Raw genomic sequence first — 27,725 nt, 5'->3', positions numbered from 1 at the left:
GACACAGAATCGGAAACAGGCTCCAGGCTCTGAGCCATCAGCCCAGAGCCCGACGCGGGGCTCGAACTCACGGACCGCGAGATCGTGACCTGGCTGAAGTCGGACGCTTAACCGACTGCGCCACCCAGGCGCCCCTGTGACCCTAATTCTTGAAATAGGTGCCACATTATTTTCACAGTTTTTTTTTTTTTTTAAATGGCAGAAACTTGTTTCATAGGAAGTCCTTCCTGCTCAGAAGCTTTATATATAGGACAGGGTCTATGTAATATGTAAGAGCGAGCTCCCCGTGGACACAGAGAGTGACCCTGGAGTCCCATTCTTTCAGTGCTTCCCCTCCCCCAAACATCTCCATGAAACACTGGTTAAAAGCCAGTGATAAATGTCATTTGACATATTTGACCTCCTATTCATGGAATTTTAAAACTAGATGAAATTAAACTGAAAAGGTCAGATCTACCATCAATCCCATTTACCTTTGCAGTTTTAGAGAAAAGTGAAAACCAATAGTTTCCAAAGGGTTATTTCTAACTGTAACAGAGTGGTCTTTTCCATCATCCTCTGGCGCATCTTTCTTTCTTCCTTTCTTTCTTGTAATTTCTACGCCCAACATGGGGCTCGAACTCACGACCCCAAGATCAAGAGTCACACGCTCTACCCAGCGAACCAGCCAGGCATCCCCTCTGGTGCATGTTCTTTTCCTTCTTCTTCTTTTTAACGTTTATTTATTTTGAGAGAGAGAGAGAGAGAGTGTGGGAGCAGGGAAGGGGCAGAGTGAAAGGGAGAGAGAGAATCTCAAGCAGGCTGCGCACTGTCAGCACAGAGCCCAAGGTGGGGGGCTCCATCTCAGAAACTGTGAGATCATGACCTGAGCCAAAATCAAGAACCCAATGCTCAACTGACTGAGCCACCCAGGTGCCCTGGTGCCCTGGCACCTGGTTGGCTTAGTTGGTAGAGCAAGTGACGACACTTGATCCTGGGGTTGTGAGTTTGAGCCCCACGCTGGGGGTAGAGGTTACTTAAAAAAAATTCTCTTCGTGGGCAACAGGAAAGAACACAGAATGAAAGAACTCTGAAGCCCTCTGAGAAATCACGGAGACCTTAGCACAGTGTTGTGAGGTTTTTCGTCTTCTGTCTACTGAAAAACCAACAGAACCAGTATAATAGGAAAAATATTGAGATAAAGGTTTTATTTACAACAAAGATGACCAATCATAAGTAGTTACCACTCGTGCTATGCGAAAGTTTGCACAAATGTAACGAGGAATAAACGCAGAACTAGTAGGTTTCTCACAGTGAACAAGTGTGAAATTGAACTCTGATCTAACCTGTTCCTTGCCTAGTCTTCCCCACATCTGCTAACGGCATTCCTTCTAGTTGTTCAGGCCGAAACTTTGGAGTCATTCTTGAAGGACCTTTCTCCCTGTGTCATATCCACCTGCAAATCCTGTCATCTCTGTCTGCAGTATACATACGGACTCTGACTCCACTCTGCTCATTTCACTGCTGGCTGCCTGCTCTGAGCTGTCGGCGTTATTTTCCAAGGGGATTATTGAGTAGCCCCCTAGCTAGTCTCTCTGCTTCTTTAGAGCGGTGCCCTTAAAACATGTCATCACATGCCACTCCCTTGCTCAAAACCCTCCAGTGGCTCCTACTTTATTCTGAGTAAAATCCAAATATGTTACAAAGAAGGCCATCAAGGCCCCACTTGATCAGGTCCCATCCCCCTCCCTCGCCTTGACTTCTCCACTCCACTCAACTCTAACCAATACGGAGGTCAGCGTGGCTAAGTCTGTTCCTACCTTCGCACCCCTGCTTTTGCCTCTCCCTCTATCTGGAGCACCTTTCTCCCAGATAGCCATGTGGTTCATTTCTTCCCCAGCTTCAGGTCTGAACTTGAACATCAGCGTCTCAGTGATGCCTTTATCAGAACACCCTCCCCACTAGTCTGTATCTCCTTTCCTTGCTTTATTTCCCTCCGCTGCATTAATCACCATCTAGCATGCTCTATACTTCCCTTATTTAATCAGTCTGTTTTAGAACATAAGCTCCATATGGGTAATCAGGAGTTTTAGCTGGTTTCTTTGCTGCTGTATCCCAAGTGGCTAGGCCAGTGTCTGGCCAGCTGTAGGTGCTTGGTAATAATAACAAAGCCAGCGTCCTGATGAGTGTTTCCTGAAGCCAGTTACTGTTCTGATCATTCTATATACATGACCTCATCCAATCCTCATAAAAAACCTTGTAGGGAAAAAAAATCTGCAGTGTAGATGTTATCTGCATTTCCAAGACAAGGAGGAGGTTAATGGTATTGCTCAAGATTACACAGCTAGTAAGTATATAGACCAGATTTTGGACCCAGGAAGTCTGCTTCAGGGCCTCTACGCTCAACCCTTGTGCTATACTAGCTCTCATAATAAGTAAATTTCTGCTGAGAGAATGGAAGACATTCCTGCTACAACCATCCACCTAAGCCTCTGTGCACGTTTCTACATGATGGATGTAACCAATAACAGGTTACCCTTCAAAATATATAAGGAAAGTAAGACTCATAGACTGCTTTTATCCAGACTTATATAATCAATATCTTTAACATGTGGTTAGAAGAGAGAAACCCGAGAAAACACAGCATGTAAACTGTGAAAAAGATTCAGCTCTCCCAGCAATAAAACATTTGAGTATGACAATATTAAGGTATCATGCTTAAAAATGTAAGTGATGAAAACAAAAGTTGGGGAACAAGCTGACTTACTAGGTTGCTTTAGAGAGCAATCTAGAAGTAGATTTCAAATATTATTAAATCTTTTTGTGTCTTGACCTATGTATCATTTGTCAGGACTCCCTTGGTTTGAAGGTGACAGAAATCCAACATAGAGTGGCTCAAGCAAAGGGAATCTATCCAAGAGAGTTGGTCCTGGATCCAAGAGTTCAAAGCACAAACCTGGGGGTCTGAGCTTCTGGGCTCTCCCCCTCTGGCTTTGTTTTCTAGCAGCCTTCCTCTCTTTCTTTGCTGGGGAAGAAGCCCTGCCTCCTCCATGTTGGCAAGAGCTACATAGCTACCATCCCTAGAAAGATTCCCAGAATCCATAGCAATCCGCCAGAATAACTCTGAGAAATCTACTTAGGTCATATGCCCATTACTGAGCAACCTCATGTTCAAGTATGGGGTACTCGAATTGGCAAAGACAATGCTGTGTGTTGACTAGACTCTTTCATTTCTTCCTGGGCAGCATAGAAGACTACAGTTCCCAGGGGCCCTCATGTCTAGTGAAAGCATGTGACTAATTCTGGCCAATGAAATACGGCAGAAGTAAGGTGTACAACTTCTGAGCAGACTCCTAAAATGTACCCCCTCCCCCAATCTTCCCTGCTCTCTGCTCATTAATGGTGGACAGGTCTAATGAAGGGCCCCAAAGAAGCCCTAGCGAACCCTGAAGACACTAAAAGGAAGGAACTTATATATGAACTTCTACTTATAAAAGGGCCTTCCCATGTCCCACCCCCTCTATCTCCCAAAAACTCTTATCAAGCAATGATATGACCAAGAAATAAACCACCGAGATCTGTGGTTTGTTGTTATCACTCTACCATGAGCAAATTGGCTCAAATGCCCACCCCAGGGATAGGACGGGTGGGGACTTTTGCTTGAAAGCACATCAGAACCATAAAGTGGAGAGAGACTGTTCCCAGTGGAAAGGGATGTGCATCAGACAAAGAAGGAACAGATGAATACCTCAACCCAATTATCTTGTGTTTGTGATCAGTCCCAAGTAAATAACCCAAAAGGAAACTGAAGTAATTTGAATAAAGATGTTCATTGCAGAGATATTTGTTTATTTATTTAATGTTTATTTAATTATTTTTGAGAGAGAGAGAGAGAGGGAGGGAGGAAAGGGCAGAGAGAGAAGGGGGAAAGAGGATTCAAAGTCGGTTCTGTGGTGTTAGCTTGGAGCCCAATGCAGGGCTCCAACCCACGAACCATGAGACCATGACCTGAGCTCAAGTCTGATGCTTAACCAACTGAGCCACCCAGGCACCCCCAGAGATATTTTTAATAACCACAGATTGGCAGTGTCCTTAAAGCTAAAAACATAGACGTGACATAGACTTTGACAAAGCAAAGTCTATCAGTGTAATGGACCCATTGACACATAGAACTCTATATGGGAAATAACGTTAACTGCCCGGGCACCTAGCTGGCTCAGTCAGAAGGGCACAGGACTCTTGATCTCTGGGTCATGAGTTTGAGCCCCATGTTGGGCATACATCCTACTTAAAAAAGAAATTTGGGGGGCACCTGGGTGGCTCAGTTGGTTGAATGTCTGACTCTTGATTTTGGCTCAGGTCATTATCTCACAGGTGGAGGAAGTGGCCAGGCGTCCAGAAAATGACCTCTAGAAGATGGAAAGAGTAAGGAAATTGATTCTCTAGAGTCTCCAGAAGGAAGACAGCCCTGACAGCACCTTGAGTTTCGCTTAGCGAGACCCATTTCTGACTTCGGACCTCCAGAACTGTGAGATAGTAAACATGTGTGATCGTAAACCTTTACGTTTGTGATGTTTCGTTCCAACAGACTTCAAAAAAATTGAAAAACCTGTGTGGTGATTATAGATCTCCTCACCATAAGATTCTATAATTCACCTTTTACTATTTGTCTGGTTACACAATTATTCATCTCTCCACCCATCTATCCATCCATCAAACCATCTCATTTTTCTTTTTTTTTTTTTTAATTTTTTTTTTCAACGTTTATTTATTTTTGGGACAGAGAGAGACAGAGCATGAACGGGGGAGGGGCAGAGAGAGGGAGACACAGAATCGGAAACAGGCTCCAGGCTCTGAGCCATCAGCCCAGAGCCTGACGCGGGGCTCGAACTCACGGACCGCGAGATCGTGACCTGGCTGTAGTCGGACGCTTAACCGACTGCGCCACCCAGGCGCCCCAAACCATCTCATTTTTCATGCATTTCAAAGTAAATTACACTGGTGCCTGGCTGGGTCAGTCAATAGAACATGCAACTCTTGATCTTGGGGTTGTGAGTTCAGGCCCCACATTGGGCATGGAGCCCACTTAAAGGAAAACAAACAAACAAACAAAGTTCCATAAACATTTCTGTACAACTTGGAGTCTGTGTGTGGTCACCTGTTTTCATTTCTCTTGGGTAAATACATGGGAACAGATGTGCTGGGTCATAGGTAAGGTGCATGTTCAATTTTATGAGGAACCGTCATACATTTTCCCAAAGTTGTGCCATTTTTTAAAAAAGTTTTATTATTCACTTTAAATAATCTCTACACCCAGCGTGGGGATTGAACTCATGACCCTGAGATCAAGAGTTGCATGCTCCGCCAACAGAGCCAGCCAGGCGTGTTGTGCCATTTTAAGCTTCTACCCAAAAAGAACTTTGGTTACTCTATGTTCTCTTCAACATTTGGTGTGTTCAGTCTTGAATTTTACCCATTTTGGTGGCAGTGTAGACGTATCTCATTGTGATTTTAGTTTCCCTGCCGATCAAATGATGGAGTGCACTTTTTCATGTGCATATTGGCTATCCATCTGTCTTTGTGAAGTGTCTTTTCAAATCCCTTGCCTATTTTTAAAATTGGATTGTTTTCATTATTGGGTTTTAAGAATGCTTTTTGAATCCTGGATACCTTTCCTTGGTCAGATATATATTTTGAGAATACTTTTACTCAGTCTGTGGCTCATCTATTCATTTTCTTAATGATGTCTTTTGATAAGCAAAAGTTATAAATTTTGATAAGTCTATTTTGTTGGCTTTTTTTCTTTTGTGGTTGTTGCTTTCCGTGTCCTAAGAAACCTTTGCCTATATTTGAGTGATGAAGATATTCTGTGTTTTCTTCTAAAAGCTTTAAAGTTTTAGCTTTTATATTTAGGTCTAGGATCCATCATGGATCGATGTTTGTCTATGATGTGAGGTAAGAGGTTGGGGTTTGTTTCTTTACCTCCATATGGATATACAGTTTCCTGGAAATATTTGTTGAAAGCACATTCCCTTCCCCACTGGATTCCTTTTTTTTTTTTTTAATGTTTATTTATTTCTAAGAGAGAGAATGCATGAGCAGGGGAGGGTCAGAGACAGAGGGGGACAGAGGACCTGAAGCAGGCTCCGTGCTGATAGCAGGCAGCCTGACACGGGGCTCGAACTCACAAATCACGAGATCATGACCCGAGCCAATGTCAGGTGCTTAACTGACTGAGCCACCTAGGTGCCCCTGGATTGCTTTTATGCCATTGTTGAAAACCAGGTGGCCATATACGTGTCTACTTCTGGTGGGACCTCTGGGTTTTTAAAGCTCCTCAGGTGATTCTAATGTACACCCTTGGGGTCCTGACCATTTGCTGGTAAGGTGGTTCGTGATTTAGAAGGTTGAAGGGGAGATGCGTGTCAGCGTATTGTAGACATGGCAATGTAGTGAACTGTATGCAAATTTTGCAGAGTTAAGGTGGGCGGTGCAGCTGTGTCACCTGGTGGTCAGGGAGCAGGAGAGAGAGTTCTCTAGAGCTTGACTGATGTATTCCATCAGGAATCTAGTGGTAAGGTTCAGTGGTGAGGGTGAACTGTGCCACCTTAGGCTACCTGCTTCCCACCATGATGACGTGATGGCCATGGGCATCAAGGCAGGCGGCCATTGATCCTTAGAACCATTACTGTCTGTCCTCAGCCAGAGTACCTGTGACTCAAGCGCTGATAGACCTCAGGGGCAGTTTCCAGACCACAGGGCCACCAAAAGTCCCCTTGCACGATCACGTTCAGGATTTTGAATGATCCTCAATGACACGCTGAGTGATGCCTCGTCTGATCTCAACACTGATGTGCAGTATATGCTGCCGGGGTACGGGTGGCTGTTCAGGAAGTAGAGGATCCATGAATTCCTTACCTTTGGGTGGACTTCAATTTCAGCCAACTCGGTGATAGTCTTGCAGAATTGCTTAGACCAGCAGCAACCACACTGGCATGATGCAAAGTTCTCAGGCCATGGGGCTTTGGAGGTGGGGCTTTCCTGCCACCCTCAGCTAATGCGACAGGGTATCTACCGGACAGTTTGGGCTGCTCAGGTAGCAAATGTGAATATACAACTCTTTGAAGACTGCGATGAGGTAGTCACTGAACCAAGAGAGCTCCAGGCACAGGAGCTGGCTGTCAGCTGATGGGAACTACCCTCCCAGACAACCACTGGCTCAGTAGCAATGTCTCCCTGACAGAGTCATATACGTTAGCCATTACGTGTTTCCTCACATGATGTCACAACAGAAGTCGCTTAGGCTGGGGACTTCTTTTTTTTTTTCCTTCCCCTCTGGGGACTTCTTTTTTTTTTTAACGTTTATTTATTTTTGAGACAGAGAGAGACAAAGCATGAACGGGGGAGGGTCAGAGAGAGGGAGGCACAGAATCTGAAACAGGCTCCAGGCTCTGAGCGGTCAGCACAGAGCCTGACGTGGGGCTCGAACTCACGGACCGCGAGATCATGGACTGAGCCGAAGTCGGCCGCTTAACCGACTGAGCCACCCAGGCGCCCCAGGCTGGGGACTTCTTGAGACAGGCTGGAAGAGTTGGCTTTGAGGATATAAGGTTAGAGTGATTTAGATGGAGGTCAAGGACAAGTTAGAAATAAAGAACGATCCCTGAAATAAAACACACAGCGAGGCTGGTATGGGAGGAATCCCAACTCTTTTCTGAAGTCACTTGGGGCAATCAGGGTGGGAAAATAGGGCATGGACTGTTCAGATTCTTGATCCCCAAAGAAACCCTAGATTCTAGAATTCCCCAGGAAAGGTGCTCCTAACCCACGAGCCCAGACTTTTTTACCTTTCGTGTTGAGGATACACAGATGTGTCCAGGAACATCAGTCTGGATCACCAAACTACACTTCTTGGGATTGGCCTGGAGGTGGCGCCCTTGCTGTTGGTCTGGAACCACTGGACGGAGGCTCAGGCAGGTCTGGAGCAGGATGTTACCCGGTGGAAGATGTCCTGAGGGCTAGCCTGGTCCCTTTCATCTCCTGGAAGAGAACAGGGGCGTCGCCCAAGCCTAAGAGCACTGCCACGTCTTTGAATTGCTCCAGGTCTATCTTGAAATCTGTGTTTAAATCCCATCCCCTTAGATCCAGAGTGATCTGGGTTCTAAATACGACACCCCGATTTCTTCGTAAAACATTTCAAATCTGGCCTCACCACGAATCCTTCCATGACACAGCTTAAAAATTCTTTTGATTAAAGGGCCCCTGGCTAGCTTAGTGGGAAAAGGACGCAACTCTTAATTGCAGGGTTGTGAGCTCGAGCCCCGCATCGGGTGCAGAGATTAGTTAAATAAGTCAAACTTAAAGAAAAAAATTCTTCTTGATCAAAATGTACTCTGAGTGTTCAAAGGCCAAAGATACAGCTGACATCCTTAAGGAAAGGATTGAAGTAGGGCTAGATTGAGGATCCACTATACTTTCCTCCCCTGAGTCCTGCAGCCTGGCCAGCCCCCTCCTCAGTTAGGTTGAGCCCAGGGTCCCCTAGTGGAGGGGTCAGGAAGGAGGCAGAGCTACAGGCAATCTGAGGCCCCTTGCTAGATGCACTTCTGTTTCTTCCATCTCTGGGCCACTGCTCTGACCAGGGGACCCCCTCTCTGCAAACAGCTTGAGGCATGTCTGCAAGACTGCCTTCCATTCCCTGCCTCTGTGATCTGCTTCTAGTTTTCCAAACAGCAGAGCCTGTGAAATTAGGTCCAGCCTGGCCATGACTGCCCTCAAGCGTGATCCACTGTGTGCGCGTGTGTGTGCCTGTGTGTGTGCCTGCGTTCCCACGGCAGGGCAAAGCGGACCCTTTCCTTCTAGTCTCAATCCACGGGTACACCATCCCAGCTGAGGCGTGGGGAGCTCTCCCCATAGCCTCTTTATTTACTCTATGCCTCCAGCATCAGCTGGCAAATGAGTCCCATGTTTCATTCACCACCTTCCCTTCCCCTAAAAAAAGGTCATTCGTTTTATGACCAAGCTCACATGCATTCACTTTGGAGTAAAGCAAATAAATGTTTAATAAAAGCTGGAGTCTCCTAAGACGTTGGCTGTCTAGCTGCCTGGCTGAGAAAGCGGCATTCGTGAGGGTGAGGAGATAACGAAGGGGCCGATGTTACTCGGGGTAGCTTTCCACGGTCGGGAAATAAAAATATTCCGTCCCCGTATCGCTCAGGGAAAATGACCTGTTAGGAAGACCCAATGGGGCTTGGATATACTTTGCTTCACTGCCTATTTGCCAGGGCTGTTCAGGGAGCAGCGAGGTCCCAAAGAGTATGATGGAGTCCCCTGTTAGAAAAAAAGCTTGTGTGTCACTGCCCCCCCTGGAAACTAAATTTGTTTTGTACTGCCAGGCCCACGGGGGGGGGGGGGGGGGGCGGCTCCGGATTCTTGAATGGTGCGCCTGTGGTAGGGAGGATCAGAGGCCACCCTGTAACTGTCCTGACAATCTCCGAAGAATGGCACCGGGTGTGGCTGAAGGCTGGCAGCTGGCTGCTTCTAGGATGGGTGTTCCCAGTGGCTTCTGAGACTCGGGAATGAAGGACTAAAAATCACTGTGAATATTTGAAAGCATAAAGGCTATTTTCAGGCAAAGCAACACTAGCTTGAAATGTGCATCTCTTCCCAGTTTGTTTTATACTTGCCCTTTGGGTTGTTATTATTATTATTTTAATCTTTTCATTCCCTTCACTCAGAATGAGGGAGGTAATTGATTTCCTTATCAAGATGCCGGGCGATACATTTTTCACGGCTTTCAGGGCACACGGCAGATCTAAAACCATTGTCTGGCTGATGCAGGTTTCAGCTGCAATCATTTTTATCATCAAGGTAAACCTGCTGGCATATGTTTTTTTTTTTCAAATTTTATTCATAAGTGTTGTCTTTTACCGGCCAAATAAATGATAGCGTTCTTTACTTTGTGATTGCGTTATCCAAAAATAAAAAAGGGTTTTTAACAATGATCAAAATGAAGCTTGTTAGATCATTTCTAATGGTAATGAATTGGTTCCTGAAGATTTGATTAAAGACAAAACTAGGTCAGTTTAAGCAGAGTCCAAATGAGACAGAAAGAAAGTCCATGGAGGGGAAGGAAAAAAAAAAAAAAAAAAAAAAGGAAGGTGTAGAAGCAGAGACACAGTAAAAGAAAAAATTTGAAAAGTATCAGGGCGCCTAAGCGGCTCAGTCCATTAAGCATCTGACTTTGGCTTAGGTCATGATCTTGCGGTTCATGAGTTCAAGCCCTGCATCGGGCTCAGTGCCGACAGCTCAGAGCCTGGAGCCTGCTTCGGATTCTCTCTCTGCCCCTCTCCCGCTTGCACTCTGTCTCTCTCTCTCTCTCTCAAAAATTAATAAACATTAAAAATACTTTTTTAATTTTGAAGAGTGTAAAAATCACAAAGAAAAACAGATCCACAAATCACCTTGCATATTTTCTCTGTTTCTCTGTGTCCGTCTCTGTGTGTGTGTCTGTCTCTCTAAATCTTAGAAAAGGGACTAGAAAGTTTACTAATGGGTAATAACAGTTATCAGAATTATCAGAGGTAATAATAGTTAATAATATAAGACTGGCTGGCTTAGTCCATGCAGCATGTGACTCTTGATCTTGGGTGGTGAGTTCGAGCCCCACGTTGGGGGTATAGTTCACTTAAAACAAAACAAAACAACACACTGTCAGCTGAAAATAATTTTTTTGCTGAAAGGGTGAAGAGAACTGATTACAGGAAGCCTAAAGTGGGGCACCTGGCTGGCTCAGTCAGTAGAGCATGTGACCCTTGATCTCGGGTTGTAAGTTCGAGCCCCACTTTGGGTGTAGAGATAACTTAATAAAATTAAAAAAAAAAGAAGACTTGAAGCATACCTATAACTTCCCCCCATTCCTTGAAGCACTTACGTATTTCTTACTAATTTTTATCAAGATATAATTCACATACCGTAAAATTCACCCTTTTAAATAAAGGTACAATTTAGTAGATTTTCGTGTATTCACAAGGTTGTGTAACCATCACCACTATCTGGTTCCAGAACATTCTCATCACCCCAAAAAGAAGCCTGGTGACCATTGGCAGTCACTCCCCATTCTCCCCTCTTCCATTTCCCAGCAACCACTAAGCTACTTTCTGTTTCTATGAATTTGCCTATTCTGGATATTTCATGTGAATGAATCATATAATATGTGGCCTTTTGTGATTGGCTTCTTTCACTAAGCATAAGTTTTCTAATCATGGAAAAATACACTTAACTTAAAATCCATTTACCATTTTAAACATTTTATTTATGTACTTATTTATTTTTAAGCATTTAAGTTTTTAATTGTTTTTATTTTGGAGAGAGAGAGAGCAAACGGGGGATGGGCAGAGGGCGAGAGAGAGAACCTTAAGCAGGCTCTTCGCTCAGCACAGAGCCCAACTCCAGGCTCCATCCCGTGACCCTAGAATCATGACCTGAGCTGACATGAAGAGTCGGACGCTCAACCGACTGAGCCACCCATCTGCCTCCATTTTAGGCATTTTAAAGCGTACGGTTCAGGGGCACCTGGGTGGCTAAGTGTCCGACTTCGGCTCAGGTCACGATCTCCCGGTTTGTGAGTTCGAGCCCCGTGTCGGGCTCCGTGCTGACAGCTCAGAGCCTGGAGCCTGCTTCCGATTCTGTGTCTCCCTCTCTCTTTGCCCCTCCCCAACTCACACTGTCTCCCTCTCTCTCAAAAATAAGAATAAACATTAAAAAAGAAATAAAAATAAATATTGAGTGGGGCGCCTGGCTGGCTCAGTTGGTGGAGCATCCAACTCTTGATCTCAGGTCGTGAGTTCAGGCCCCACGTTGCACATGGAGCCTATTTAAAAATAAGTAAATAAAAATAATAAAAGTAAATCTTTATTGAGTAAGGGAAGGTGCCCCATGGACATTCCCAACCCCCTAAATTTGCTTCCCCCATTCCCACAGGCCAGGATGGTTTGTCTGCCTGGCTCAAGTCCTGTCCCTGCAAGGATACCACCTCCTCTGAGCACCTACAAAATGATCAGCTTTCACCCATCAAGCTGTTCCAGTCCCTTCAACCCTGAAGTAGTCCTTCCCTTCAGTCTCAAGCTACCAATCGGTGTCTTTTTTGTGCCTTTAACCACGAGTCTCTCTTCAGTTTCTCCTCCATCATGCTAGATACGCTGGAAGGAGATGAACAAGAGGCAGCTCTACCCTAAGGGGCTCTCTCCACTTGCAGGTGGAGATGTGTGAACAAGCAAATACAACATGGCGAGAAAAGTGCAAAAGAGAGACACATGTGATCACTTGCTCAACATATGACCACAAATAAAGAGACGCATCTGTAAGGCTCAGTATAGCAAACCCAGGCAAGAGTCGATGCAGCCCTGAACGAATCAGAATTCGCCATCAACATATTTTAAAACACGTATGGTGCCTCGGGTTTCACATCCTGGCTCCGTGCACCAGCTATGTGACCTACACAAATTATGTAATCCCTGGGCTCTCGTTTCTACCTAGGGGAAATAATACTTAATCCAGAGCAGCGCTGAGAGGTTTAAATGAGATAACATTTCATCATATATACACTTAATCAATGATATGTTTGAATTACTGTTGACAAAAATTTTATTTTTTTTTTTTTAACGTTTATTTATTTTCGAGACAGAGAGAGACAGAGCATGAAAGGGGGAGGGTCAGAGAGAGAGGGAGACACAGAATCTGAAACCGGCTCCGGGCTCTGAGCTGTCAGCACAGGGCCCAACACGGGGCTCGAGCTCACGGACTGTGAGATCATGACCTGAGCCGAAGTCAGACGCTTAACTGACTGAGCCACGCAGGCGCCCCAATTTTAATTTGTTTTTTAAGTAAACTCTACCCCCAACGTGGGGCTCAAACTCACAACCCCGAGATCAAGAGTTGCATGTTCTCCTGAATGAGCCAGCCAGCTGCCCTGACAAAAAACTTTTTGAAAAAAGTTTTTCATGTTTTTAAAAAAATTAATTAATTAATTAATTAATTAGTTTTTTTTTTTTTTTTTTTTTTTTTTCTTTTTTTTGAGAGAGAGAGACAGAAAGAGAGAGAGCAAGCCGGGGAGGGGCAGAGAAAGAGGGAGCGTTCAGCGCCCAGCCTGATGCGGGGCTCGAACTCATGAACCGTGAGATCATGACCTGAGCCGAATCAACACGAATTTTACATACAGCAAAAGAAGCTGTCAGCACAAAGATGTTTGTGAAGTGCCGGCAAAAATTTGAAACCAGCAAAATCCTCTTGTTGGAGCATTCTGCAGCCATTAAATTGTGAGAACATATTGTAGAGTCATAGATACAAAGGCACTGAACAAAAGAGGTGTATGTGGTCTCATCTTGGCTATGTAAATACATCCCCAACGTCCCTGGGCCTTTCCAGCCTGTGGGTTTAATGAAGCTACATTCACCTTGTACCCAAATTTCTCTGCCTCATTGCCCCCACCTGCTCCTGCAGACCTCTGCAAAGGCCCTAAGGGACCTAGGGCGTAGCTAGAACATACTTGCCCCTCCATCCCATGTCCCCAGTGTTCAAAACGTAGGTTCTTGATAGATACAGCCACTCTTTTTCCAGGACTTTGCCCTTGCCAACCTCACAAAGGACGCCCCCCTGTAGGGTGACCACCCATCTGGTTTGCCAGGACCTGAGGCACTTCTTGGGATGCCAGCCATTGGGTACCCAAACTGGGAGAGTCCTTAGCAAACTGGGATACGTTGGCCCTCCTATCTCACTGCACAGGGAACTTCCAAGGCTACAAAGTTCTTAGGTGAGGTTTGTCTTCTCGGCAGGAGCCAGGCTGCGTTCCTCCCAGAGTAAGGACTGACGGATCACACAGAGGACTAGGTGCGTAGAAGATTTAGGCTTGGATTCGGGGGACTTTTCCCTGCTCCCAGGGAAGTGAGACAACCAATCAAAAGGTTGCTTGAGAAACAAGCGATCGGAGCATAAGGTCTGGACAACAGGTGCCGGTCTGGGGGACGTGAACTCATGGTGGCTCGTGAAGTCAAGGGAGTGGACTAGAGGATCTGGGAAATTTGTAATTAGGACAGCAGCTTGAAAATAATGACATGTGAGCCAACAGGTGTAGGGAAAGAAATCCACAAAAGAAATGAGGGGAGTGGCTAAAGAGATAGGAGGAAAAGTCGAATTTGAGGTTTGCAGTTTTGGGGCCCAGTTTCCCCAATCAGTTCTCGGTTTCCGTTTGGCCACGCCTTACCCCAGAGCCATTATTAATACTGACTGATCTGTCTCCAGACTTCTCTTCCTTTTCTTCTAGTTCCTGGAATGTAAGTGATTCCCCAAAGTCTGTATGAGGTACTATTTTCTCTCTGCACTCTCTTCCATGAGGGCTTAATTTACCCCCATGGCCGCCGTTTACATCTCAATGAGGCCGGTTCTCAAATTCTACCTCCAGTGTCAATCTCTTCAGAGCTTCCGTCCGCATTTCAAACAATCTCCTGGACATTTCCACTTCATTTCCCCACCAACAAGCCAAATCCAGCCTACTTAGTATGAACCATGGCAGGATCGTGATCCTAGACGTTAGCATTGGAAGGAAGCATAGAGATGACCTAATCCAGACCTGCCACACCAGGGAGCTATGGCACACACTAGAGCACGGTGAATGAGATCTGGGCAGGTGGAGATGTTCATCCTTCCTTGCCCTCGGAGTTCATCATCCTCCCCGGACATTTTACCTCTCTGTCCACTATGGCCTCATTCTCTGATGGCCTTAAGAGAGTGGGGTCTGATAGTGAGCAAAAGACAACCATTGGCAGTCAGCCGCAGGGCACATCAGTGTCCACATAGAGAGGCTGGAGGGGTTTGTGACCCAGGTGCCCAAGGGTTGTGGGGAGCAACCTGGTGGAGAGGGGGGTATGGGTGAGTGTGTGTGGGGGGGGGGTGGGGGGGGCGTAGGGGTGAAGATCCTAGCGCAGAAGCTCAGAAACTGTCTTCGCGTACTTTTATTTTTTTACGTTTATTTATTTTGAGAGAGAGAGAGAGAGAGAGAGAGAGAAACCTCAAGTAGGGGAGGGGCAGAGAGCAAGGGGAAGAGAGGGTGGGGGGAGAGAATCCCAAGCAGGCTCCCCACTGCCAGCACAGGGCTGACACACCTCGAGATCGTGACCCGAGCCATCTGAGCCACCCGGGCGCCCCCTCGCACTCTTTTATGTTGGACAATTTTGCCTGTGGCCGATGTGCCGCAAACGATGTACAAGCCGTGAGGTGACCATTCTAATGATGCCTGTGTCTCGTTGTTATCTGGAAATACTAGCCACGAAAATGTTTGATTGGCTCTAACATCCACAAGAAATTTCATGGGCGCATTTGTCAATGAAAGAAAAGGAAGAGCTTTAAATATAACTGAAGTATAATTTCTACCGTGGTAAGTGTTGCAACGGTTATAAAAGACGCTTCAATTTTTTTATCACCTACTGCTGCAAACAGTTTCTTGTCATTTAAAGAGATCACTGTTAAAGCGTCTGGATCAGGAATTGCAAGAGCTATTTAAAACACAAAGCTGAGAATATAAAGTTAGGTCCCGGGATTCAAATTCAAGTTTCTCATTTAATACAAAAAAGGGCTTTTGGGGAAGCGTTACAAATTCACTGTTTGATATCTTCTATCTACCGCTATATGTTTAAGTTTAATTTTTAGTACCATTGTACTTAGGAAGAGAACACTTTATTTTTACAAATGCAGTATGCCCCTGAAATGACCCTCTAGTTCCATTGGATGCTGTCATGTGAAAGGATTGGAAAGCACAGGTCTAACCTAGTCCCCCTCACTTATTCATGAGGAAACCCGGGCTCCACAAGGGTTGAGTGAGCTAAGGTCACAGAGCTAATCACTTCCTTCCTAAAGCAGCGCCCGTGCTGACTTTCTGAGTCTTAACAGCAGGTCTGTGATCCATCACTCTCTGAGTCACTCAAGTCCAAGTCAACTCGTGTTGACTTCTTTCTCTGTGTGTCAGATCTCCCTCGGTCTATATCCCCTCCCCGGGGGAAGGAACCCTTCACATTATGGGAGCTGAAACCCAGGTCCTCCCCTCCCGGCCTTCCCTGCAGCCAGACTCTGTACTCACGCACACACATCCCAGCTTCGGAACTGGAAGCTGGCAGCGCTGTGGGGCAGTGCCCGGGGCCTAGTGTCGGTGTGTTACCAGGACAAGCTGGGACCTGTGCCAGGAGGCAACAACCAGGCTATCGCCAGCCTGATTTTGCACTTCCTGGTTGCATACTCAAAGTCTGGTTCTTGGGCACTCCCAGAGATCCTGTGAGCTTCAATCAGGCAGTGTTGGTTTCTGTTGCTTACAACCAAGAACCCAACTGGATAAAGAAATTGGAACCAGACTGGATGAAGTCTATAGACTCTCAGGGAAATGGGGTGGGAATAGTCTGTGACTGTCTGGAGAGTCTTTTGAGCTGGATGATAGAGAAAATGCTGCTTCTAATATTTGGGATTTATTTTCTATTTTATTTTATTTTTTAACATTTATTTATCTTTTGAGAGACAGAGCATGAGCAGGGGAGGGGCAGAGTGGGAGGGAGACACAGACTCGGACGCAGGCTCCAGGCTGTGAGCTGTCAGCACAGAGCCCGACGCGGGCCTCGAACTCACGAAGCACAAGATCGTGCCCTGAGCCGAAGTCAGGCGCTTAATGGACTGAGCCACCCAGGCGCCCCGAGATTTGAGATTTAAACACCCCACGGCAAAATAATTCAACAGAATATGCGTCACCTGGAATTAAAGGCAAGTCTTTAGAAGACTGAATGGCTGTAACCATAGAACATACAATGGATGTGAAAATTTTGACTGTGGGGTGTGGAGCTTTCTTCCGACAGTGCTGAATATTTGGCGACTCTCTTAGATTCACAAGACAAATATATACCACGTTTATATATATGCTGCTTTAACACATTTTCTATTTATTTATTTGTTTCTGAGAGAGAGAGAGAACTTGAGCAGAGGAGGGGCAGAGAGAGAGGGAGACAGAAGATCTGAAGCGGGGAGCCCAATGAGGGGCTCTAACTCACCAACCATGAGATCACGACCTCAGCCGAAGTTGGACACTTAACCGACTGAGCCACCCAGGCGCCCCTAACACATTTTCTAAATGACCCGGAAGCTCGCTAACGATGAGCAACAGCACGAAGCAAAAGGTTCTTCAGCAGATCTAGGCTGCAGCGCAGGGAACTGTGCTAAGTGGTTCCTCATGACCCAGTGGGTCCACTGGTGCTCCGTGAACAACCACATGCTGGGATGCTGTATAGAGCCTGTGGCAAGCCCCCAAAAGAGCATCACTGTGATGTGCTTAGGGTTTTTGGAGCAAAGCTTGCTCTCTTTGGCTAACAGCCATTCTCCTTTTTCGAAACTGTTTTGTGTTTTAATTTTTTTTAATGTTTATTTTTGAGAGAGAGAGAGAGAGCGAGCACAAGTTGGGGAGGGACAGAGAAGGAGACACAGAATCTGAAGCAGGCTCCTGTCTCTGAGCTGTCAGCACAGAGCCGGATGTGGGAATCAAACTCACGAGCTGTGAGACCGTGACCTGAGCCGCAATGAAGAGTCAGATGCGTGACCCACTGAGCCACCCGGGTGCCCCTCTGGAAACTGTTCTTAAGTTGCTGCTGGGCCCTGGCAAGATCGACAGTCTGGCCCTGGAGTACCAGGTGACCATGTAACCTACATGGCTTATCATAAGCCGAGTTATCTGTCCCCATTGGCCATCAAGTGCCCAGGAGTCCTCCCTTCCTCAAGAGGACGTGGAATATATAAGAGCAGGCCTGAGCATTTTTTTGGAGAAGACACAATCGTGCAACTCCTCATATGTTTACTCACATTTTACTATCACCCTCCCTCAATTCACAACTGCGGCCTCCTGGGAAACTCCTATGACCATGTGACGAAGGAGGTCCCTTGAGCTTGTTTTACAGATGGTGTCAGCCGGGAGTGGATTGCTAAGGGGTTATAGTTGCGCTTGCAAATGGTCCTGGAAAGACAATGGCACAAGGGAATCGCCCAGTGGGTAGAGCTTTGAGGGGTATTCTTGTGGTCCTCTTTGCCTGGAGAAAGACTCTATACCAATTCATGGGCAGGTGGTCAGGGACTTGGATTGGTGACAAGGTCTGAGTGAGAGAACATAGACGAACCTCTCAGAGTAGACCGAGAAAGTAAGAGCGTTTGTGTCCTGCATGAACACTTACCAGAATGCTCCCATGGCTAAAGAAGGTTAAAGCTGGTGGACAAGAAGACCCGCCTTGTGGTTGTAGATCAAGCTCCTTTTCTAGTCAAGCTAATGCCTGTTTGTTGGGGTCACACAAACATGGGCTTCTCCTCGGTGAGGCTGACCTGGCTGTTGCTACTGCTGAGTGCCCATGTTTGCAAGAATCATTAGAATGGATTCTTTCTATCACGGTGGGTACAGTGAGTCAAGCCTCTTTGGGAAGAGGCTTACACTGAATTTGGATTTGCTTTTCCCACCAGCAATGCTTTTACCGTCGCCATCCTAGATGCGTTTACTACAGACCTTATTCGCCATCACGGTATCTTACACATACATCATGGCACCTGTCTTAGTCACTTTGGGCTGTTATGACAAATTACCATAGTCTGGGGAATCTTTTTCTTTTCAATGTTTATTTATTTTTGAGAGAGAGGGAGAGACAGAGTGCAAGTGGGGGAGCGGCAGAGAGAGAGAGAAAGAGAGAGAGAGAGAGAGAGAGTCTGAGGCAGGCTCCGGGCTCTGAGCTGTCAGCACAATACCCAATGCAGGGCTCAAACTCACTGTGAGATCGTGACCTGAGCTGAAGTTGGATGCTTAACCAACTGAGCCACCCAGGCACCCCAGCCCCATCTCCTGATACCATCACATTGGGAGGTACAGTTTCAACATATGAATTTTTGGGTATGCAAACATTGGGTCCAAAACAGCACCTGACCAAGGAACTAAACAGTGAAAGGAGGAACGAAACTGGCTGTCCCATCGAACTCCTAGCCCTGTTGGGGACCCCGACAACTGGTTTTGTAGTGAATGGTCCATGGAATACAGCTACCCAGCCAGCTGGAAGACAACAGCTCGAGAGCGTGGATTCCATTCATACTTGGACCCAGCAGTTCTGGAGGTGTTCGTATCTTTCTCAGGAGTTCCTTTTCTGTTTAAATGAGCTAGAGTCAGTTTCCATTGCTTGCAACTAAAACCTCCAAGTAATACAAAAATACCTCTCGGGTATCTGGCTGGCGTAGTTGGTAGAGCATGGCACTCTTGATCTCAAGCTTGTGAATTCAAGCCCCACACTGGGCATAGAGCTTACGTAAAAACAACCAACCAGCCTCGGTTTATGGCATCTAATTTTTTTTTTTTTTTTGTAAAGGTCTTCCTCCACTACTAGCTTGCAAACCCTAAAGGCTGTCCGTAGTTTTACTATCTTTGTATTCCCTATAGTGTATAAAACACTGTGCTTAAAAAGATTTTTTTTAGGGGCGCCTGGGTGGCTCAGTTGGTTGAGCGTCTGACTTCAGCTCAGGTCACGATCTCGCAGCCCGTGGGTTCAAGCCCCGCGTCAGGCTCTGGGCTGACGGCTCAGAGCCTGGAGCCTGTTTCCAATTCTGTGTCTCCCTCTCTCTCTGCCCCTCCCCTGTCCATGCTCTGTCTCTCTCTGTCTCAAAGATAAATAAACGTTAAAAAAAAAAAAAGATTCTTTTAAATGTTTATTTCATTTTGGGGGGGGGAGGTGGGAGGGGCAAAGAGAGAGGGAGACAGAGGATGCCAAATGGGCTCATCGCTGACAGGAGAGAGCCCAAGGTAGGGCTCGAACTCACGAACTGTGAGATCATGATCTGAGCCAAAGTCGGATGCTTAACTGAGCCACCCACGCCCCCCCTAAACTTTTTTTAAAGATTTTATTTTTTAAAGACTGTTTTTGAGAAATCTCTACACCCAATGTGGGACTTAAACCTACACCCCGAAATTAGAAGTCTACCAACTTTTGGCACTTCGCTGGCTCTACCAACTGAGCCAGCCAGATGTCCCAGAATGCTGTGCTTTACATAGTGAAGGATACAGGTTGCAAACTTGTAGACTCTGGGCTATATCTGAACTGCATTTATTTTGACCAGTCTGAAGTGGTTTGTTTTTTGTTTTTTAATTTTTTAAAATGTTTATTTTTGAGAGAGAAGACAGAGAGACAGAGTGCAAACGGGGTAGGGACAGAGAGACAGAGGGAGACGCAGAATCCAAAGAGGCTCCAGGCTCTGAGCTGTCAGCACAGAGCTGGACGCGGGGTTCAAACTCACAAACCATGAGATCATGACCTGAGCTGAAGTCGGATGCTCAACCAACTGAGCCACTCAGGCGCCCCGTGTTTTTGTTTTTTTAATCGACTTGGTTGCCCTATATAAACCAAGAGATTTCCTATGAAATGCACACTTCCACCTTCTCTTGAAGAATTTGAAGATCTGGCTATCTTACACCCATATTTCTATAGCTGCCCTCTGTAAACAAAGCACAGGCTCTTCCATTTGCCAGTCTTCACTTTGCCCACTTTGTTTTCTTTGCTTACATGGTCCTTGAAGGCCTATAAATTTGCCACCCTTGATGAAATAGAATTATACTGAGTTTACTTGGCAATTAATGCTTGTATTTTCATTTTCATTTCACTTGTGTTCTATTCTTCTAATTAGGTTGTACTAAGCCACTTGGTGGACAGAATCCTCCTAACTATTTTTAAATCACTTTTTGGGGGCCCCTGTGTGGCTCAGTCGGTTAACCACCTGACTTTGGCTCAGGTCATGATCTCGAGGTTCATGAGTTCGTGTTTGAGTTCCAGCCCTGCCTTGGGTCTGTGCTGACAGCTCAGAGCCTGGAACCTGCTTCAGATTCTGTGTCTCCCTCTCTCTCTCTCTCTCTCTGCCCCTCCCCAGCTCGTGCTCTGTCTCTCTCTCTCCCGCCAAAATAAATAAAAACATTAAAAATATATATCACTTTTTGGTTGTCACATATTCGATTTTTTTTTTTTTAAGTAGTCTTCAGGAACAGCACAGATCCCAACTTAGTGCTTCAACTCAGGATCCTGAGATCAAGACCTCAGCTGAGATCAAGAGTCCCATCCTTAACCGACTGAGCCACCCATACGCCCCTTGATAGATATTAATATATGTATAAAACTTTTCTCTAATCCCGAGCTGACCTTGATTCCTGTGAGTTGAACACCTGACTTGGTCTGGCGGTGCCTGACACTTCATCATCATGATTCGTTCCCTGGGCTAAGCTGAGATCTAGTGACTTTTAAGAAATTAAAATTATTTCCAGAAAAGATAACACAAACACACAACATTTCGAACTAGGTTTTAGGCGGGAAGTCATCCTTTCTACTGCTAATAAGAAATTGGAAAGTTCTTGCCGAGGTGGTCGAGTTTCTAGCTGGGACACTGGGAAAGGTGGAAGGAGACTGGAATGTAGCTGCGTTCCGGCTGAGACTCTTCAGGTGGGGATTTTATCCACTGAATCTCAGAGCGACTTTCCCTCAGGGTCTGGCAGCCCAGGGCGTGGTTCCTGGCACAGCCCCTGGGTAGTTGTCATTGGGATCAATTTTAGGATTGTCTAGAACCAGGTCTTAGGAGTTTCACATTTCTGGGGGCTCGTCTCCCCGGGCCCCGGTTAATTTCCCTCTCGCGCTGGTGCAGGCGGCCCCCTCCGGACACCTTTTGGCTCTTTTCAGCATCAGTTTCCCCCAAGGGGGCGGGAGGGGGACGAGTATGGAGCCGCTCCTGCCCTCCTCTCCGAGCCGGGGAAGAGGAGACGTGAGAGGGAGGATCTGCTGAGTCCAGGCGCCGGCGGGGACTCCGCAGAAGCAGTGGTCTCCCCTGGCCAGTGCCCCGGGGCACTTCGCGAGCACTGCGCCCCTCTCCGCCGCGCCGCCCGAGTCCGCGGTCCAGCCGCGCCGCGCGGAGGCGCCCCTGCTTCCCCGCCCCCGACCCGGCGCTCCCGCGCTCCCCCTAGCGGCCGCCGCGAGGCCTCGCTCCGTCCCAGGCTCGTCGGCGGCGCAGCTCACGTGACCGCGCTCCGGGCCTGCGGCCGCTGTCGGTTCCCCCAGTCACCGAGCGAGAGGGAAGAAACAAGATGGCGGCTGAAGGCGATCCGGAGTGGGGCCCCAGCAATTCGGATTGAGCCTTCTCCCTCCACCCGCTTCCGCCGGCCGGGCCCCTCCCGCCCGGCCCCGCGGGCCTCCCCACCCGGCCCCGGCGCCCCCCACCGCCACCCCTCCGCCCGCCCCTCCCCCCTCCGCTTTCCCTTCTCCCCCCGCCTCGGCTCCGACATGAGGGGCCGGCGGGGCAGGCCGCCCAAGCAGCCCGCGGCTCCCGCTGCGGAGCGCTGCACCCCGGCCCCGCCGCCGCCGCCGCCGCCTCCGCCCACGTCCGGACCCATCGGGGGGCTCCGCTCGCGGCACCGCGGCAGCAGCCGGGGCAGGTGGGCCGCCGCCCAGGCTGAGGTGGCGCCCAAGACGCGGCTGAGCTCGCCCAGGGGGGGCAGCAGTAGCCGGAGGAAGCCGCCGCCGCCGCCGCCGCCGCCGCCGGCCCCCCCCAGCACCAGCGCCCCGGGCCGGGGGGGGCGAGGAGGCGGGGGCGGCAGGACGGGGGGCGGGGGCGGCGGCGGCCACCTGGCCCGGACCACCCCGGCCCGGAGGGCCGTCAACAAAGTGGTGTACGATGACCACGAGAGCGAAGAGGAGGAGGAGGAGGAGGAGGAGGACATGGTCTCCGAGGAGGAGGAGGAGGAGGAGGAGGACGGCGACGCCGAGGAGACCCAAGATTCCGAGGACGACGAGGAGGATGAGATGGAGGAGGACGACGATGATTCCGATTATCCGGAGGAGATGGAAGACGACGACGACGACGCCAGTTACTGCACGGAAAGCAGCTTCAGGAGCCATAGCACCTATAGCAGCACTCCAGGTACCCACCCAGCCCAGTTGCTGCAGACTCCTTCCCCACCTCCTCTACCCTCCCCCCTTGCTCACTCCCTCTCTGGTCTCCCCCCACCCCCACCTCCCCCCCCAAACGGCGGGGAAATGCGACGGCACATCAAGTGGCAAAAAACTAGATTTACAAGAGGAAAGAGGCGCATTGTTCAAAATGGAGATTGCATTGTTGCAGTTTGCAGGCCACACACTCGCTCTCTCTTTCTCTCCCCCCAACCCCCTCTTTTTCCTCTTCAAAATTTGTGCCAGTGCAGTGTCTCCACCGGGCAGGATTGAAACTTTGGCACACACATTTCCATTACATTCATTTTTCTCCCCTTGTTTTGGTTTGGTTTTTGGAATGAAAGAAGCCTCTTGTTTTGCAAACCTCTTTGCATTTCTAATGTGGTTTCTTTTAGATTTTTATTATATATCTGTTCCTTAAAAGGGAATTGAGGATTTAGACAGATTGTGGCACACAGATACACAAAAACATGCTTCTCTTCACACTCCTAGCAGTGTGGTTTTAAAATTGTGTTAAGGAAATGGATCAGTTGGGTTAGTAGGGGAGCCTTATCTGGCCCTGTGTGTTTGTTTTTATTCTCGGGTGCTAATGGGCTCGTGCAACAGTTGCTAGTAAATGGCTGATTAAAAAAGCAACGTAGAAAACCAGACGAAACCAAAACGAATTTGGCAGTACATTCGATTCCAAGTCATTTTGGTAAAATCCAAAATAAAAGTAGGAAAGCGTTAGCAACACGCGGCTTAGCTAATTCGATCCCTTTGCTTCGCCTGAGAAATGCAGTTTCGGATCACCTGTTGCAGAAGATGTATAGTTGATCATGCAGACATAATTGCTGAAGGTGAACTTTTGGACTAACTTCTAAGTTACACAGCAGAAGTACGTGGGGATTTATTACAAAATGACTTTTTTTTTTTCCCCCATTCTGTTTCTAAGGATAAGTCTTCCTTGGATGTGTAATGAATTTCTCCAGGGTGACTTCTCTCCTGTTTTCTCACAGAAAGTTTCTCTGGGCTGGTGCTGAGATGCATTTGTTTTGTTTTGATTTCAAACACACAATTGCTGCTTTGTATTAAATACGCAGTTGCAGGTTACTAAATTGTGGAAAAAAAATGTAATTTGTAACAATAATCTACAAGATTCTTCCTTTACATTTTCCTTAGTCTGGATTACCTAAATTAGATTCCAGTTTTACGAGCATTTACAAAGTTAAGTTTATGAAGAAATAGGATGTTAACAAAGTAATTAAGGTGTGTCACTGGTTTTAAAAAGAGACTAGGGTAGCAGAAGAGGTTCAGTTAAAATATTTCCATTTTTTTATAAATGCTTAACTACTTACGGAGGAGTGTATTAAGCCAGACTAGACTCCTAGGGGTTGTCTTAACAGCAAGTGCAGAAGGTAATTTTTTTGCCTGACAGAATAGTTGCCTGCCTTTGCCCGGTTGGGGGGGTGGGGAGAAGGAAGGGAGGCTGGGAGGAGATTGAAGGGAATGAATCAAGTTCAAGTATTTATGTCTTGCACGTAGAAGGAACTGCATGCCACTTTTCATTTCTCGCCAAGTTAGTATCTTTTATAGTAATAGTTTTTACCTTACGAAATCGCATGTGGTTCTTTCTGCCCAGAATTGAAAGACCCAGAGAGACTGAATTACAATATCTGACCAAGTTATTTGGGGCTAGACAGAGCTGAGGCATTTTGGCAGGGTTGTTCAGCTAACTTTGACCTCTCTTTGAGGGACCAGCAGGCAGTACTTAGGGTTGAGAGCTTGTGTGTATGCCGACTTAAATTACAATTTGTGTTTAGGTTTCCTTTAAAAAAAAAAACAAAAACAAAAAGCAAACTTGTATATTTGTGTACTTCCGTGACATTTTGTTTTTATTAATGATATTTGTATCCTACCTGGTAGGATTCTTGTCCTATGTTTACATGAAGTTAAGGATTATATCTTTTTGTATTAATCTTCTGTCCCTTGCAGTTCCTAGTACAGTATCTTGCACATAGCAGCCACTCATCAAAAGATTGGTTAGATAAATGATTGTTAGGTAAGAGCTGTAATAGATGGAAGTTTTGATAATTCTGCAATGGGTGCCATAGCTCCTAAATATTTGGGATTTGGGAAACTAAAAATTAGTCTAAGTAAATTTTGATAGTTTGACCAGCGAGTGTTTTTAGTAGCAGAGTTAGTGTGTTTCGTTTATACTATTTCATATTTCGTACGGCTATTTCATATTACCTGCCAGGCATTTGCCTCTCTCTATTGGATGTGGTGTTAACTTGTTGGATGATTTACTTTTTAAAGCACATTATTTCTCAAGATTAGGGTAAAAGGGATCATGCATTTTGTGTTCTAAACTTTGAGAATATGTCCACTTGACTGGAATGCGTAACAGTGCATGACAGTGTGAGTTGTTGAGGCTGAGCACGAGTTTCATTGGTTTTATTGTCTGTACTTCCAGACAATAAAGGCTGGGAAGGAGGCTGTCAGGTAAATGTGTATATGTGTATGCTTGGGAAGAAAAAAGCATTGTGGGACTTGATACCCCAAGAGCACATAAAGACATAGGATTGGTGGCTTTGAATCCTGTACTGTCAAAGCTACTGTCAAAGGATTACTCTTTATTGGTAATTTAGAACAACTTAATTAATTTTTGTAGACTAGAACTTTGGCTTAAGTACTAACGTGTTAAATTCCCAGCAAAAGAAATTATTCACTAGTTTATTCGTCTATCGACTACTATGTAGGTAATATGACTATTCATGATGTAAAGACGTTGGTTGGTACTACAAGCTTACTTTTCTAAAACCATCAAATTTTTTTTTTTTTAAAGTTTATTTATTTTGAGAGAGAGAGCGCATACGAGCAGGGGAGGGGCAGAGAGCGAGAGCGAGAGCATCCCAAGCAGGCTCTGTATTTGGGTCCACAAAGGGCTCAGACTCCTGAACCATGAGATCGTGACCTGAGCCAAAATCAAGACTGGCTCAACGGACTGAGCCACCCAGGTGCCCCCCACCATCGATTTTTTTTTTTTAAGTTGTTTTTTTTTTTTTTTTTTTTGGTAATCTCTATTCCCAATGGGTAGAGATCAAGAATGGCATGCTCCACCAACTGAGCCAGCTAGGTACCCCTAAAATCATAGATTAACAAGTTTTTTTTCATTGGAGAGTTAAATGTTTACCTTTTATGGAGAAAAATTTTAAATGGGTACATAAGGTATTCACATGACAGTATGATAGAGATGACAGTTTGTTAATATAAAATTGAAATCATCTAGTTTTTTCAGCTAGAGGCATTTGGCTAAAAAGTCTTTTATTTATTTTTATTGTTTAATTTAGAATATTTTAGCCTGTAGGTTTTATGATATATTTTGTCGACACACTGAGAAAGACTATATAGAAAATGTGTTTTATTTTTTTATTTTTATTATTTTTTTAAATGTTTATTTTTGAGTGGGGTGCCTGGGTGGCTCAGTCAATTAAGTGTCCGACTTTTGCTCTGGCTGTGATCTCACGGTCTGTGAGTTCGAGCCCCACGTCGGGCTCTGTGCTGACAGCCCAGAACCTGGAGCCTGCTTCAGATCTGTGTCTCCCTCTCTTTCTCTGCTCCTTCCCTGCTCACGCTCTGTCTCTGTTTCTCAAAAATAAATAAATGTTAAAAAAAAATTAAAAAAACTAAAAATGTTTATTTTTGAGAGAGAGAGAGAAAGCACGAGCAGGAGAGGGGAGCGGGTGGACAGAGCATCTGAAGCAGGCTCTGTGCTGACAGCAGAGAGCCGGATGCGGGGCTGGAACTCATGAACCATGAAATCATGACTGGAGCTGAAGTCAGACACTTAATCGACTGAGCCATCCAGGCGCCCCAAAAATGTGTTTTAATAGGCATTTGGTGGAATTCTGGCAGCACCTTAAAATCAAGCATTTGCTAAATTAAAAAAATTAAATCATACTTGAAACTGAATTTTTTTTTTCATGTAACCTGTGTGGGACTTCTGAGGTATTATACTTAGTTGGAATTATGAAATTTGGAACCTCTGATGACTTCAGAAAGCCAAAGACCCGGTGGTACCCTGGGAGAGTAGGTGATTTATATTCTCTAAGGATTATGACAGAGAACAGTGGCCTCTATGCCATGAAAGAACTGTAGATTTATCTGAAGCAGAATTTGTTACTGGTTTGGCATTATTTATTCCAACCAGTGTCAACCAAGTATCTTTTCAGTGTTTGTGTAATTCCTGATTGCTACAAGTCAACTACAAAATGCAGTAGAGATTTAGAGGAGGATGAGATCATACCCTCTTTGGGGGAGTTGGTGTGGGTATATGCTTTCTGGATGGGCATGTGCAAGGTGATGATGGATAGACCAAGGGAGGGAGGAACATGAACTAAGGCACTGATTTTTTTTTTTTTTTTTTAAAGATTTTCTTTTTAAGTAACCTCTACACCCATCGTGGGGCTTGAACCCACAACCCTGAGATCAAGAGTCACATGCTCCACAGACCGAGCCAACTAGGCACTGATTTTAAAGTGTGGGCAGTCTTAAGTAACCTGGTTTAGCAAGAGCATGAGCATGTAAATAAGAAACTGTAGGAGTGCCTGCATGGCTCAGTTGGTTAAGTATCTGGCTCTTGATTTCAGCTCAGGTCATGATCTCACACTTTGTGGGTTTGAGACCCACGTCGGGCTCTGTGCTAACAGCTCAAAGCTTGCTTGGGATTCTCTCTCTCTCTCT

General features: G+C 46.2%; 1 protein-coding gene across 15 annotated transcripts in view; it reads left to right on the top strand.

Annotated features, from left to right (window-relative positions):
- The first annotated feature begins 22,139 nt into the window (after positions 1-22,139).
- The window catches only part of BPTF (bromodomain PHD finger transcription factor), a 149,804-nt gene continuing 144,218 nt past the window's right edge, over positions 22,140-27,725 (top strand). For 8 of the 15 annotated variants that reach the window (XM_086687774.1, XM_086687772.1, XM_086687775.1 and 5 more), the window contains exon 1: positions 22,141-22,971. In XM_086687774.1, coding sequence (XP_086543900.1) covers positions 22,335-22,971 — 637 coding nt within the window. In that variant the 5' untranslated portion in view covers positions 22,141-22,334. Of the gene's footprint in view, positions 22,972-27,725 lie in introns of all 15 variants that reach the window. The other 7 variants (XM_086687773.1, XM_086687767.1, XM_086687771.1 and 4 more) reach the window with 2 other exon arrangements.

This window comes from Puma concolor, chromosome E1 (assembly GCF_028749965.1).
Source record: "Puma concolor isolate L17-30 chromosome E1, mPumCon1.1.hap2, whole genome shotgun sequence".
NCBI lineage: Eukaryota > Metazoa > Chordata > Mammalia > Carnivora > Felidae > Puma > Puma concolor.
This window is presented reverse-complemented; position numbering and strand designations above follow the sequence as displayed.